This window comes from Macaca thibetana, chromosome 1 (assembly GCF_024542745.1).
Source record: "Macaca thibetana thibetana isolate TM-01 chromosome 1, ASM2454274v1, whole genome shotgun sequence".
NCBI lineage: Eukaryota > Metazoa > Chordata > Mammalia > Primates > Cercopithecidae > Macaca > Macaca thibetana.
In genome coordinates, this window is record NC_065578.1 from 39,838,972 (window position 1) to 39,852,951 (window position 13,980).

Consider the following 13,980-nt stretch of genomic DNA (forward strand, 5'->3'; position numbering starts at 1 on the left):
CACACACACACACACACACACACTACAGCAGCACCTGGGTGAATTAAGAGCTATACAAGGCAAGTCTCTTCACTGAGCCTCAGTCTTCTTGACTATAAAATGAGACTGAACAGTATTACTGCACAAGGTTGTGGGGATGCTGAAATAGACAGTGCAGGTAAAATATCCTGCACAAGGCTTAGGATTTACTGCAGGCCTCATTAATGGTAGCTGCAGGCATTACTGGTTGTACTTCTCTGCGTCTCTCCCAGTCCTCCCCACTCCTGTCCTTAAGAAAGCTCCCTCTGTCATTGCCTGTGGAGACTTATCCCTCCTGTGACCTCTAGCAACCCTTGGAGCTGTAAGAAAGCCCAGGGTCAGGTGGCTAGCAGGCAGAGAGATTTTAGGAGGCGAGTGAGTGGAACCCAGACCTCCTCACCTCAATTCAACTAGCACACCTCTGCTCCAAAGCTTTGTACACATTGGGGTGCTACCTTACGATTCTGTCTGTAAAAAGGATTCCTTTGCTGATAAAGTCTAAAAATCACCGACTTAAACCACCCCACTTCCCACTCCAGGAAAGGAACCTGAGCCCTTGATTGACCTGGGGTCACAGTGGGAGTCACTGACAGGCTAGAGCCTAGCCTGAGAGACCTTAGTCCTAGCCACTCCCTGCCCTCCATCCTTTCAGACCTGGAAGTTTCATCCCTTGGTATAAGTAAGTTCTAGAGAACAAGGATTGGCCGTGTGTGGTTATCCTCAGCTCCCAGCACCCAGTGCCCAGCAGGCAGGTGCCAGTCAGTGGAAAGCACAGGTCACAGACAGTTCTGGGGGTCACCAATAGGCTGTGTAGACTTAGGTGAGTCCCTGTGCCTCTCAGAGTCTCAACTGTCTCAAGCAAGGTGCTGCTCTCTGGCCCAAAAGGGACTGGACCTGGCACACAGATGGTGCTCAGCAAATGGGAGCGCTCGCCCTCCCACCCTTCCTCTCAGTCAATACTTGCTCCATTGATGGATGATGGGGACAGTGATGAATTACAGGAGATCTTGGAGCCCTGCCCACTTCTTGCACAGACAGGGAAACAAGTCCAGGGTGAGGAAGGGACTTGCCCAGGTGGGAGTGAGTGTCGGTGAGTGCGTCTCCTCAGCGGGGCAGGGAAGCTTTCACAGTGCTTCCAGGGTGGAGACAGGGCTTGCGGGTGGAAAGGAAACTGCTGAGGGTGGGGTCAGGGGAACAGGTGGGAGAGAGGGAAGGAGGAGGGTGGGGAACCACAGTGTCCAGTACCCTCCAGCAGAGGGGCCAATTGAGGGAGCCTGAGACAGCTGTTTGCTCAGAAAAGTGTCTTAGTCACTAAAGGCTGTGGTGGGGAAAGGCCGTCCTCCCAGTCATGTCCTGGGAATCCGGATGGGGCAGGAAGGCTGTCCGGTGACCCTCATAGTGGCCACCTGTCCTCTCTGAACTGGACTTTCTCTTCTGGCCCTTCCACTCCTCCATGTGCATACACATGCCAAGTAAATTTGCTGTGGCCTCCTGGAATCATCTCCCCTGTCCCTCCCACCCCTTAGGAAGAGTTCTGTGTCCCTCCATTACCCATATGCCTGCAGGAGAAAGAGGCCTTTATGCCCTATGAAAGTCCTTCCTGAGATCTAACTTCCATCCCTCTAGCTGCAACCACAGTCTCTTTCCTCTTTCTGCTGCCTTTGAGCAGGTAATCTGGAGTGGAGTTGGGAATGATGAGAGACTCTCCCTGCAGTGAGGGCTCCTCACAAGGTGGGGAAAGAACCTTTGTAGTCCCTCAGCTGGGAAGAGAGCCATGGGATCCAGAGGTGATGCTGAGCTTGAAGATTAGATTTCCCAGAACAGACCCAGTTTCAGATATTCTGGGTGGTAAGGGAACCTAAATTCAAATTCCATTTCTGTTACAGAAGAAGAGCCTCAAAAAGACCCCCTAGAAACATCCCCAAGGCCCTTGCAACTGCTTTCCTGTGCACCTCTCACGTCCTACACCTTAGTTCCATTCCCCAGGATCCATGATTGAGAAGAACCCGCCAGGCAGTCCCACAGAGGGAGGACAGTGCCGCATATTTTGGGGGTGCCATCTTCAGCTCATAGAGAGAAGATGGGTTAACTCAGCCCAGGCACTGCATCCCTAGTGGGGCCTTGGGGTCCAGAAACCATCCCCAGCTTCCAGTAGAGGATCTGGGCATAACCTGCCTGGGGGCACCAGGCTCTGGCCCTGGGCACACCTTGACCAAGAGCAGCAGAAGAGATTCAGGTCAGACCCCAGAAGGCACCCCCAGCTAGGCAGAAGGGAAAGGATCACTATGGGGTAGGGGTGTGGGCCTGCTGCCAAGCCCATCTTAGGGACCCCCGGTCCCTGCAGCCCACGGCCCTGCCTCCCTCCCTCCCTCCCTCACTGGCGCTCAGCAGATCAATGCTGCCTTTGCTGACAGCTGAGAATCGAGCTCGCCTTCCCGCCCCTTCCCCCGCCCCTCCGGCTCGGCTTCGTCCCTCGAGATCCTCCCGGAGGAACCGGGAAGACTTTGCTGCGGAAGGCTCACCCTGGGGCAGGGCCTGCGAAGGGAGCGGCTGGTGTGGCCGCAGCTTCCCGTGGAGGAAGAGGGAAAGAGGATCATGAAACCCAAGTTACCAGCCCTGTGCAGGGCCCAGGAGGGCTAAAGGAGAGGGGCTGTCCCCTACAGCCACAGAGATAGAGGTCGGGGACTAAGAAAAACTTTCCTGCTGGAGAGGGAATGCCCTGGGACAGTCTCCCCTTTTCTGGCTGGGATTCTGTGGACCTTGGGTAGGGGCTGTGTGTCCCCCCTAAGGCTGGCTCAGAGCTCATCTCCCAACACTCCATCTGCCCAAACCCAGTTCCCTGACCTGGGAGTGAGGCAGGGGAGCAGGCCCCTCCATCGGGGAGGACCCTCTTCTGGACAGGCTGGGTCTTCCCCCATCATGATGAAGGGAAGCTCAGAGGTGGCAGTCGGTGGGAGAAAGATAGACACACCCAGGCCCACTGTGCTCCACACATCCTGATGCTGCCCAGCAGCCCGCGGGCTCCAGACCTTTCAGGTAAGAGCAGGACAACCGCCGCTGCCCACCCAGCCACGCACAGCACTGGGCACACTTTAAGCACACGCACCAGGCACACAGGGCTCGACCCGGACAGACACACCTCATCCCCTTTGGACTCCACCTCCACTTTCGCAGCCACCCACACCCGACCCACAACTCACACTTCACTAACTCCATCCCAGCACCCGGTAGACCCACAGCCACCACCCTGCACACACACAAGTAGACGCCGCTCCACTGGTCTACACCTAAACTCCACGGGACACTGTGTCCCTTCCCCTGCCGCCCGCGGCCACAACTCCACGTGGACTCCACTTTCCACAAGCACACACGAGGCGTCCCACCCCGGGCTGGCCTTCGGGCCCCACTGCCCCACGCAGCCGTGGACACCGCTTGCACGCGCCCGACTTCCCGGCCCCGCGCGCTGCCCCCGCCACGCGGTTCGGCCCAGGCACCAACTCGGCCGCCCGTGCGCCCTGCCCCGCCGCCTGCTCCGCGCGTCCCCTCCCTCCGCCTCGCCTCGCTTGCTCGCTCGCTCCCTCCCGATTTGGGAAGGCGGCCGTGGGGCGGGCGGGGGAGGGGCGGGGCGGGGGAGGGTGACATGTGAGCGGCGCGCGCCGGTGGCAGGTGGAAAGGCGAGCGGCATGGAGCGCGTAATAAGAGAGTTGGAGTCGGAAAGAGCAGCCCCAGTCGCCGGGGAAGCGGGCGGTCAGTGCGGGCTCCGGCGGCCCCCAGGCTCCGAGCGCCCGCCCGCGGCCCCGGCCCGGCCCCGAGCCCCCACCGCCCGCGCCTGCCCCGGGTCGCCCCTCTGGCCCCGGGTCCGAGCCATGCGCCGCTGAGCGCCCCGAGCGCGCCCCCGCCCCGGACCGTGCCCGGGCCCCGGCCCCCCCAGCCCGGCGCCGCCCATGGCCGAGGCCCCCCCGCGCCGCCTCGGCCTGGGTCCCTCGCCCGGGGACGCCCCCCGCGCAGAGCTGGTGGCGCTCACGGCAGTGCAGAGCGAACAGGGCGAGGCGGGCGGGGGCGGCTCCCCGCGCCGCCTTGGCCTCCTGGGCAGCCCCCTGCCGCCGGGCGCGCCCCTCCCTGGGCTGGGCTCCGGCTCGGGCTCCGCCTGCGGCCAGCGCTCCTCGGCCGCGCACAAGCGCTACCGCCGCCTGCAGAACTGGGTCTACAACGTGCTGGAGCGGCCCCGCGGCTGGGCCTTCGTCTACCACGTCTTCATGTGAGTTTGCGACCCCGCGCCCTTCCGCGTGTCCCCGCGCGAGCCTGGCCTCCCGGGGTACTGCCGCCCCGCCCCGGCTCCGCCTTCTGCCCCCTACCTCAGGGCCGACCCTCATCTCTCTGCCCCCAGGCCTGAGCCCCATTTCTGATCCCCTCGCTGAGCCCTACCCTAAGCCCTGATCTCCCAGGCCTGACCCTTGCTTGACCTCGCTTCTGACCTCCCCGCACCGCAACTGCTTATTTCCATCCTGACCGCCAACCTCTGCTCCTCTGTCCCAGGTACTCCCCACCGCCAGCTGCCTCCCCCGAGTCCGCTCAGCGAAGTCTGGGGCCCCTGGAGTGGGCGCCCTTTTGCTCTTCCCCACCACTGCCTCCCTGTGTTCCAGACACAAAGAGGACCCCTTGGCTCCCACACGCTTCTGTCACTTGCTCCCCAGCTCTGAGCTATGAAGGGCTCCCCTCAGGGGTGCTCCTCTCCAGGGCAGCCCTCATTCCCACCCCTGGCCAGCTGACTGTGGGTGTATGGGGGTCCCCGTGGGCCACCTGGGCCCTGACACTCGCCTATGCTGTGTCCGACTTTATCTGTGTCTTCCCTCCGTCTTCCCCTCCACCCTCAACTTCCCAGTGGCAGCAGCGGCCGCCCTGCCTGCCCTGCCCTGCCCTGCCGGCTTGGCCCAGCTCGCCTGCCTTGCTGGCCTGCAGCACCAGGCCTGGCTCTAAGCACCAGGGGAAAAAGAAAGAGGAGAGGGGTAGGTTTGGAAACACTGTCGCTGCTGGGGCCCCCTCCTCCCTCTCACCAAGCTCCTACAACTTTCAGAAACACTGACCCCTCTTGGATGTAAAGAGTGAATTTTGGCAGCTCAGAGCTCAGTCTTGGGGGACGGCCTGGCCCAGCCGGGAACATGAGAGGCCCGGCAGATATCAGTTGAAGGGCTGGGCCTGACGCTGGGACGCTCAGAGATGCCCAGAGAGAGACCTCTGGTCCCTGGAAAATGTGTAGCTATTAATCCCTTTTTGCTGCCAACAGAGAGGGCCCTTTGGCGCTGGGGTCTCCTGGGTGGCCCACCTGCCTGCACACCTGACCGTCCAGCAGCCCTCCTGCTGGCCTGGCTGTCCCTCTGCCAGCCTGAGTTTCCACCTGTGTGCAAGTTGGCCAGTCTGCTCATCTCTCCACCTAACTCTCCGCAGTCCTTCTGCTTGCCTGTTTCCATCCATCTGTGGCCTATGCAGTTATCTGGGTGCCTGTCTGTGCATCTGCCTATCCACCTGTCCACCTGACTGTGCACTCTTCCTCTACCTCTCTTTTCCACCTGTCTCTGGGTCTGTCCTTCCGCCTGTCGCTTGGGTGCCTGCTGGCCTGCCTCTGCCCCATCTGAACTGGGCCCACAGAATTTCAGAGGTGAAGGGGAGAAAGATGCGGCACAGGGAGGGGCAGGGTGGGAAAGAGGACTCGCTCGGCCATTAAGTGCGTTGGGGGTGGCAGCCTTGACTCTGTGCAGAGATCTCAGCTGGGCTAGCCCAGGGCAGAGAGTTGAAATTGCTCAGGACATGAGGTCAAGCTTTGGTTCAGGGTCAACGGTTAGGAGTAGCCCAGCCCTTAGTGCCCATTGGGAGGCCTAGGATGAATGTTTATGGCTATAAAGAGGCCTGTTGGAGTGAGGAAGTCCCAGGGCTGGTGGAGTTGGGGGTGAGGGGAGGTGGACTGCTCCTTAGGAATGGCTGAGTGCCCAAGGAGGGTGAGACACCCCCCAGAGAACAACTGTGCCCTCCGTGGGCTCCTCTTGAGAAGTGACTTTTCCAAGGCATGGCTGGGCCTGCGGAAGCCAATAGGGCTCTGAGGTTGGGTCCTTATCCCCCAGGCTTGGCCTCATGGCCCCCACGAGGGTCAGTGGAGGTGAAGGACCTGCCTCCTGTCCCCTGCCAGGCGCTATGGTTGCCTCCTTTGAAAGGACCGCCCCTTCCTCTCCAGGAGCTAATCCACTGGCACCTTTGCCCCACATCCTGCCCTTTCCCAATGCCAGGAAATGCCCTCGCCAGGGCCGTGCTTGTCCTGACCACTTGTCCCCGGGAGCCCAGGGCCAGGGCATGTCTTGGGAGCTCTAGGGGAGGAAGTATGGTGTGAAAGCACCCTGGTGTTTAAGAATCTCAGGGAATTGGTCACCCATCTTAGAGGTCAAAGGGAGCAGAGGTGTCAGGAACCCCACCTCTTGTGTGCTCTGTGACGTTGGGTTGATCGCTGTGCCTCTCTGAGCTTTAGGTCTGTAGGTCGTCAAAGCGGGTAGAGGCCCCAACCTTGCGGCTCTCTCTGATGAGGTAATGGAGTGGAAAAGAGCTTGGTAAGCTGCGGGGGCCTGTCTGAGCGTGAGAGATGGTTGTTCTTATTGGGGCTGGAGGAGGGGGCCCACACGGAAGGTCTCTCTTGTTTTGAGGAGCTCCAGATGTGGGGTTTCTCAGTCACACTACAGGGTCTTGCCAGGAAGTACTTCCTGCTGTTGGACTCCTAGCTTGACCACTACACTTTTGGTCAAATCCTTTCTCTTCTTCCCAGTCTCCCTCAGTGGCAGCCCAAGTGAGGGGAGTCCAGGGAGTACCGTTAGCTAGGACCCCCTTCCCAGAGATGCAGGCTGTGGCAGGAGGGGCCCCAGCAGAAGAGCCTGCAAGAGAAGGGCTCTGAGCTGGGCACAGTGGCTCTCGCCTATAATCCCAGCACTGTGGGAGGCTGAGGTGGGAGGATCGCTTGAGCCTAGGAGTTCCAGACCAGCCTGGGCAACATGGTGAGACCCCTGACTCTACAAAATTTAAAAATTAGCTGGGCATGGTGCTGCACACCTGTAGTCACAGCTACTTGGGAGGCTGAAGTGGGAGGACCGCTTGAGCCCAGGAATTCTAGGCTATTGTGAACTGTGATTGCGCCACTGCATTCCAGCCTGAGTGACCGGATGAAACCTTGTCAATTAAAAAGAGAGAGAGAGAAGGGCTCAGGAAGGAGGGAGCTGGGGCGAGAGGAGCCCATTCCCCCTAGGGTATGCCTCCCTCCCATCTGCCAGCCGGTCCCCTCTGAGCCCCACACAGAACCTACATCTTTCTGGCTCCAAGAGGTGGAAGATTGCCTAGAGTACAAGCCCGGATTTGGCCTGTCCTGCGGCAGCTGCAACCTCTGGGAAGAGAAGACTGCTGACTCCTGTCTTCTCCTGTTGGGATCCAGAATGAGGGGCCACTGGGCCCCTCTCCAAGTTTTCCCTCTCTAGACCCTCAGTCTGGTCACCAAACCCCATCCCGCTCCTACGCCCCCCGTCCCTGATTTAAGCCCTCAAGCCTTCACAGACTCTGCTCTCTGAATTTTAAGAAACATCACCTCGTGGCCCATCCTGCTCACTGAGCCCTTGAGGGGAATGCTCTCGGTCCCCTTGCTGCCCCCTCTCAAAGGCCACTGCAGCTTCCCTTGAAGTCAGAGTGCTGGAGGGGGCTGGGCCAGACCCTATCTCCCTCCATCCTCCCCAGCCACTATGAGCCGCATGCCTGCTGCTCCCAGCCCCCAGGGCCCAGCAGACTTTCTCTATGTGAAGGTTTGCGGCTCTGTAAACATCCTCCCTCAGCCTTGTCCCTGGGGTCAGAAGCTGTGGGAATGGGGAGGGGAGGAGGTGGCAGCAGCTTCTGGGGCCCGCAGACTCCTAACCCCGAAGCCCCTGACCTCCCACACCGGCCATCTGAGAAAGAACATCGCCTGGGTTGGAAATCATCCCAGCAAAGGGTCCTCAGAACCCTCAGGCATCCCCACTAGGTCAGTCGGTCCTCACATTTTGACAGCCCCATTTTACTTGTAAGGAAACTGAGGTTCTGGAGTCCAAAGTCACCTGGGAAGTGAGTAGCAGATACAGCGGACTCTGTGCAGAGACCTCAGCTGGGCTAGGCCAGGGCAGAGAGTTGAAATTGTTCCTGCTTCCCTGTGCGGGACTGTTCTCTGTTCCTAGTGGCCACCAGGCTTGGCTCTTGGAGTCTGAACTGAAATCTCTGGTGGTGTGTGCAGCACCAGCTGCACCGTGGCACCGTGCTGAACTCTCTAAACCGGTCTCATTGTGTCCTTCTGCAGCCTTGTGAGGTGGGCACTGTTGTCCTCCTCTTTTGACAGATGGGGAAACTGGGACTCAGCAGAGGCCACCCAGTTAATGTGGAAGAGCCTCAGCCCAGAGCGGGGACAAACTGGGAGCTGTTGCTCTCCGCACCACAGCCTCAGCTAGCAGCACCCCAAGCCCAGGCTCCTCAAGAACAGCGCTCCTGTGTCATCTGTCTATCCATCCCCAGCACCCTGCACACAGTCAGCACGAGGTGGGCTGTGATGGCATTTTGTGGAATTGAGTGGAAACTGCCAGCCTCACCCACTGCAGCCACGTTTTAGTTGTAGACCCACGTCACTGCCACGTACCTGTCTGAATGTCTCACACACACACTCACTGCAACATCGACACACAAACCCAAACACACACATAGCATCCGTCCAACAAAGAGTTCTAGCTTACAGCTGCCCCTACCTTTTCCCTGACTTCATAGACACTCGCCATAGACACACACCCGGGCCTGTGGCTCCAGCCCAGACCCCTAGGACAGAACAAAGCTTGCTCCTGTCCTTGAGTTTTTGGCCTTCACCTATACACAACTGCAGGGCTGCCCTTGCGGGTCTGTGTGTATTTTCGTAGCCATCCTGGAGGGCAGCCTCAGAACTGTGGAGGAGTGGGGTGGCTGGCTTCCTAGAACTTCGCTGGCCTTTGCTCCTCCTGGAGGGCCCTTGGAGGTCCTTCGATCTGACCTTGTGGTGTACTGCTGGGTACACCAAGACATAGAAAGGGGCAGCTACTCATCCAAGGTCACACCTAGTGAGTTCGTGGAGAACTGTGCCAGGAACCCAAGCCTTTTGTCTCCCAGATCAGGACTCTAGATAACAATTTTCCCAACCTAGCCAATAGGGGGGATGGATGCTCTAAGAACTTTGCCTTGTGATTGAGAAAGTCTTTGAGTGTGACCCAAATTTTTCGTGCTGCTGTTTTTCAACCCCAGTCCTTTTGCTTGGTCTTTGTAAGGAGCTGGGGAGACCATCCTGTTCTTACACTGCCCTCCCCCTCCCCCTTGCACCCCCCCTCCCCTTCGCACTCCCCCTCACACTCCTTTGCCTCTTTCTTCTGGAGTTCTTTGGTGTCACTGGAGACAGTTCCATCTCTCACTGTCTGCCCACCCCACCCCAACTCCATAGTACATTCATTCTTCCATTGAAGATGCCCTGCTGGATGTCTAACTTCAATCCCTGTTGCTGCTGAAGCCCTTATCCTTGGGATGTTTAAGCCAGGAGTGTTTCAAGAGGTGATTATTATTCTTGGGCTGATGGCAGCACTTTGAGTGGATGATTAATTTCAGGCTCTCTGAGCCAGTCAAAGGAGCTGGAACTGCCTGGGAGCAGGGAAAGAGGAAGGCCGAGGCCCTGCCCACAAAGAAGGCTGCCCGGGGAACTTCCCCAGACTCCCTCCTACCTCCCTAGCACCAATGCAGGTCTTTAGGGAAGGTCCGATCTTCTTGTGGGCTACGGAGCCCCCCAGCAGGGAATTCGGCATGTTTGCCCTGGGGGAAGCTCCTAGTGTGAGAGTTGAGAGGCTGGGCGTAGGGGAATAGCAGGGACTTTTTTTTCTCCAAAAGCTGTCCTGCGGGGAGCAAAGAGCATAGGCTCTGAGGCTGACAGATCTGCGTTCCTTCCTGGTTCTAGCCTTAGCAGTCATGTGTCCTTGGGCAAGTTACTTAACCTCTCTGGGCTTCAGTTTTCTCATCTGAAAAATGGGAATAATCCTAATACCTGCCTCTAAGATTGTCAGGACTGGATGAGATAAGGCACCGAACACTGCCGGGCACTGTTAGTCATGATCATCCTTACTGTTATTATTATGCTGTAATCACTGTCCTCATTCTCCTCCGGGGAGAGGGTGGCAGGTGTGCTGGGCTCAGCAAGGTGAGTGTGTCTAAGTGTGCTCTGGGGAGAGCAGGAGCTATGTCTGCCTGGGTCCCGGGGCGAGTGGCTCTCCACAGGAGCTGAGGCTGTGTCTTTTGGGCCTCCTGTGGGCCCTGCCCGTCAGTGTCTGACTTACATTCTCTCGTGTAACCCTCACAGCCATCATATCAGGTGGGTGCTGTCTTCTTCATGTCACAGTTGAGCAAAGTGAGGCTGGGTGAGGGGACGTCACGCAGCTCATGAATGGACCCCAGCCTGGCTACCTAGGATGCTCACTGATTTGTTTCTTCCTTCGTCTGACAAACAGTTACAGAGCATCAGCTCCATACCAGGACCAGGGAGCCAGAGAGAGCTAGACCATGCCTGTGCCCTGCCTGGCAGGGCAGGGGATTGGGAGCACTATGAGGAGGTCTCAGAGTCTGCCGGGACCACTGGTCTCAGCTGCCTCTTCTCCCAGGGAGATGTTTGGAGAGAGATCTGGTCTGTGTGCAGCTGTGAGCATGTCTGTGAATTATGGAAGGACAGTGTATGCCAGAGGGCCATTGTGTGGCCGAGTTTGGGCCTCATGGTCCAACCCTGGCAACTGGCCTGGCCCCAGGGAGATCAAAGTAGAGCCATGATGCCCAGAGAGACAGCCAGGGACTCCCGGGAGAGGAGGGCACTCCCCGACTCTCTACAGAGCAAATGATCACGGGGAGTGAGGCAGGGAATCCCAAGGGAGATTTAGAGATCTTAGTCCCCATGCTTACTGGGAAGGTGCCCATGCCCTTCTACCTCAGTTCCTGAGCCTCGGTATCTTCTTCTGTAAAATGGGCCTAACAGGAAAGTGGACCTCTCAGGGCTGCCTGGCACACAGTCATGCTGGGTGAATGAGAGAAACTGCTGTCTCAGGACCTTGAACTTCATAGGGTACCACGTAGGGAGCTCTCTTCTAGCATCTTCTCTGGGGGCCCCTCAGGGGACAGGGTGCCACTTCACGGGGCACTCAGGGGGCTGCCTGTCCGCATTGGAGGCTCTGAGGGGCTGGAGAAAGGATGCTGAGCAGACCTCAGTGGCTACACAGAGCCCCCAGGACTCCAGGCTCCCTGGCAACACTGTCGCTGGGGCAGGGGCTGTGTGCCCTGGGGGCTGGCACGCGGAGGGGTGAGGAACAAGAGGGGCAACCCCAGGCAGCAGACTGGTTGGGCTGGGAATCCATGGGCAGCGCCTGAGGGAGGGAGCTCAGCGATTCCGTCCCTCCTCACCCCCGGAGATTTTGGGGAACAGTGGGTACAGTGGGGTCTCTAGCCTAAAGCCTGGAAGGGAAATCTTGAGGCACGTTCTCCTGAGACTCCTTAGACACCCAGGCCAGGAAGGTGGGACTGGAGGAAAGCTCACTGGAGATAAATGGAGCATGGTTCCCATCAAAGCAGAAGAGATGGAGGTCAGACAGCAGGAAGGACTGCCCAAGAACCAGGAAGTGAATGAGATTTCCTGGGGTATTGTTTCAAAAACCTGGAGGCCCCCATCTAGCTGGGCTGGACAACATTTACTTGAATTGTCCCTATCAAGCTCCCACAGAGTGAAAGATGAAGGGGAGATGCCTGTTCCCTTCGAGCCCAACTTTGGCGGGGTGTGGGTGGGGGATGGGGTAGGGATCAGATCGGGTACCCACTGGCTTTTGGGCAGTGGTGGGAGGGTCACAGGCTGCTCCTCCTTCCCCACCACTTCTCTCTGGGAGCCTCAGGCCTGTCCAGGTTGCTGTCTTTGGGTTTATTTTTTGCTGGGCTTGGCCGTCCCCCGGGAGGGGAGGGGACAGGGAGAGAAAGAGGAAAAGCAGGAACAGCTTTGTCAGCACAATCTCAGGCGTCTTCACTCCTGCCCATCTTGGCCCAGCTGCCACCCTCTACTAGAGGGACCAGCCCCTGGGCACAGTAGGGATTCAGACCCTGTGGAACTTCCTCCCTTAGAGGCAGGACCAGCAGGTCGGGAACTGGCCTTTCTATCCCCATCCTCTCTCCATATATCCCTGCTGTACAGAACCTCAGGCCTCAGAGCTGGAGCAGATCTACGGGCTTCATTTCACAGATTGGGAAACTGAGGCTAGAAGGGACCTGATGGCTCAAGGGCACAGCCCACACAGGGCCTTTTCCACCTTCCCTCCTTATACTGGGGTAACATGGGAGAAGTGCTGCCTCCCCGCTGCCCTCCCGCTGCCCGTTCCCTGGGTGAACTCATTCACTCATCTCATTTTCCAGCCTCTGGGGATTGGTGGCAGTCTGGTGGGAGCGACAGGGGACGGGGAAAGGACAGTGTGACCCATGGCCCAGCAGAGAGAGGGAGGTACAACCTGGGGACGCACAGAGCCTGGGTGGGGGTATCAGTCCCTCCCCTCCATGCTTTTTATCCTTAAAAAAAAAAAATACATTCGCCCTATTTTATAGACAGGGGGATTAAGGTATAAAGAAGTTAATGACTTGCCCAAAGCCAACATAGCTGACAGGCGGTAGAGGCAGGATTCGAACCCAGCATGTCCCTCTCTGGGAGCCATGCATTTAGCCACTCCACCATGCTGCGTCCCCAGGGGGCCCCTATGGGCTCCACTCTGTCGCCCAGGCTGGAGTGCAGTGGCCGGATCTCAGCTCACTGCAAACTCCGCCTCCCGGGTTGACGCCATTCTCCTGCCTCAGCCTCCCGAGTACCTGGGACTACAGGCGCCCACCACCTCGCCCGGCTAGTTTTTTGTACTTTTTAGTAGAGACGGGGTTTCACCGTGTTAGCCAGGATGGTCTCGATCTCTTAACCTCGTGATCCACCCGTCTCGGCCTCCCAAAGTGCTGGGATTACAGGCTTGAGCCACCGCGCCCGGCTTCTTTTTTTCCTTTTCTTTTTTTCTTTTTTTTCTTTTTTTTAAGGCAGGGCCTCACTCTGTCACCCAGGCTGGAGTACATGATCACTATGATCACTACAGCCTCAACCTTCTGGGCTCAAGCGATCCTTCCACCTCACCCTCCCAAGGAGCTGGGACTCCAAGATACCCAGCTAGTTTTTAAATTTTTTTGTGGAGACAGAGTCTTGCTATGTTGTCCTGGCTGATCTCCAACTCCTGGCTCAAGCGATCCTCCCATGGCAGCCTCGGGAGCCACCATGGCTGCCTGCTGGGCCTTTCCTTCTTGAATGCACCCTCCTTGACTTTCCTCAAATCTGCCTTTCTGCCTTTTCTCTCTTGGTTCTATCAGCAGTTCTGCCTCCTCTTTCTGCCCCTTGAATGTTGGGGCTTTGTCTCCAGTCCTCTTCTCAGTACGTAGTTTCAGGGGGTGGTCTCATACACTCCTACATCAGGGGTCACCCCTATGATGACAGCCTCCGCTCTGCAGTTTCATCCCTGCGCTTCCTGCCTGCTGACACCTCTCCTCCTCATCCCCTGGGCATCTCAAACTCAGCATCTCCCTCCAAACCTGCCCTCCTTCCTCAATCCACATGACAGTGACTCCCCAACCCCCAGTGCCCAAGTCAGAAATGCCCTCCACACAAGCATCCTTTGCTCTCACCTTAAGAAATGACTTATAATGTCCCAAAGCATTGCACTGTTTAGGGCTTCTGTACTTTTCCTTCTGCCTGCAACTCCCTCCCCTCTCCTGCCTGCTGCGTCATCTGGCTAACTCCTATTCATCCTTCAAGCCCCAGTTTGAGCACCACCTCTTCTTGGAAGCACTCCCTATCCCCATTACCCCAGG

At 58.1% G+C, this 13,980-nt stretch overlaps 1 protein-coding gene across 2 annotated transcripts in view; it reads left to right on the forward strand.

Annotated features, from left to right (window-relative positions):
• The first annotated feature begins 3,655 nt into the window (after positions 1-3,655).
• The window catches only part of KCNQ4 (potassium voltage-gated channel subfamily Q member 4), a 56,751-nt gene continuing 46,426 nt past the window's right edge, over positions 3,656-13,980 (forward strand). The window contains exon 1 of one of the 2 annotated variants that reach the window (XM_050798577.1): positions 3,656-4,276. In XM_050798577.1, coding sequence (XP_050654534.1) covers positions 3,963-4,276 — 314 coding nt within the window. In that variant the 5' untranslated portion in view covers positions 3,656-3,962. The remainder of the gene's footprint in view (positions 4,277-13,980) is intronic. The other variant, XM_050798587.1, reaches the window with a different exon arrangement.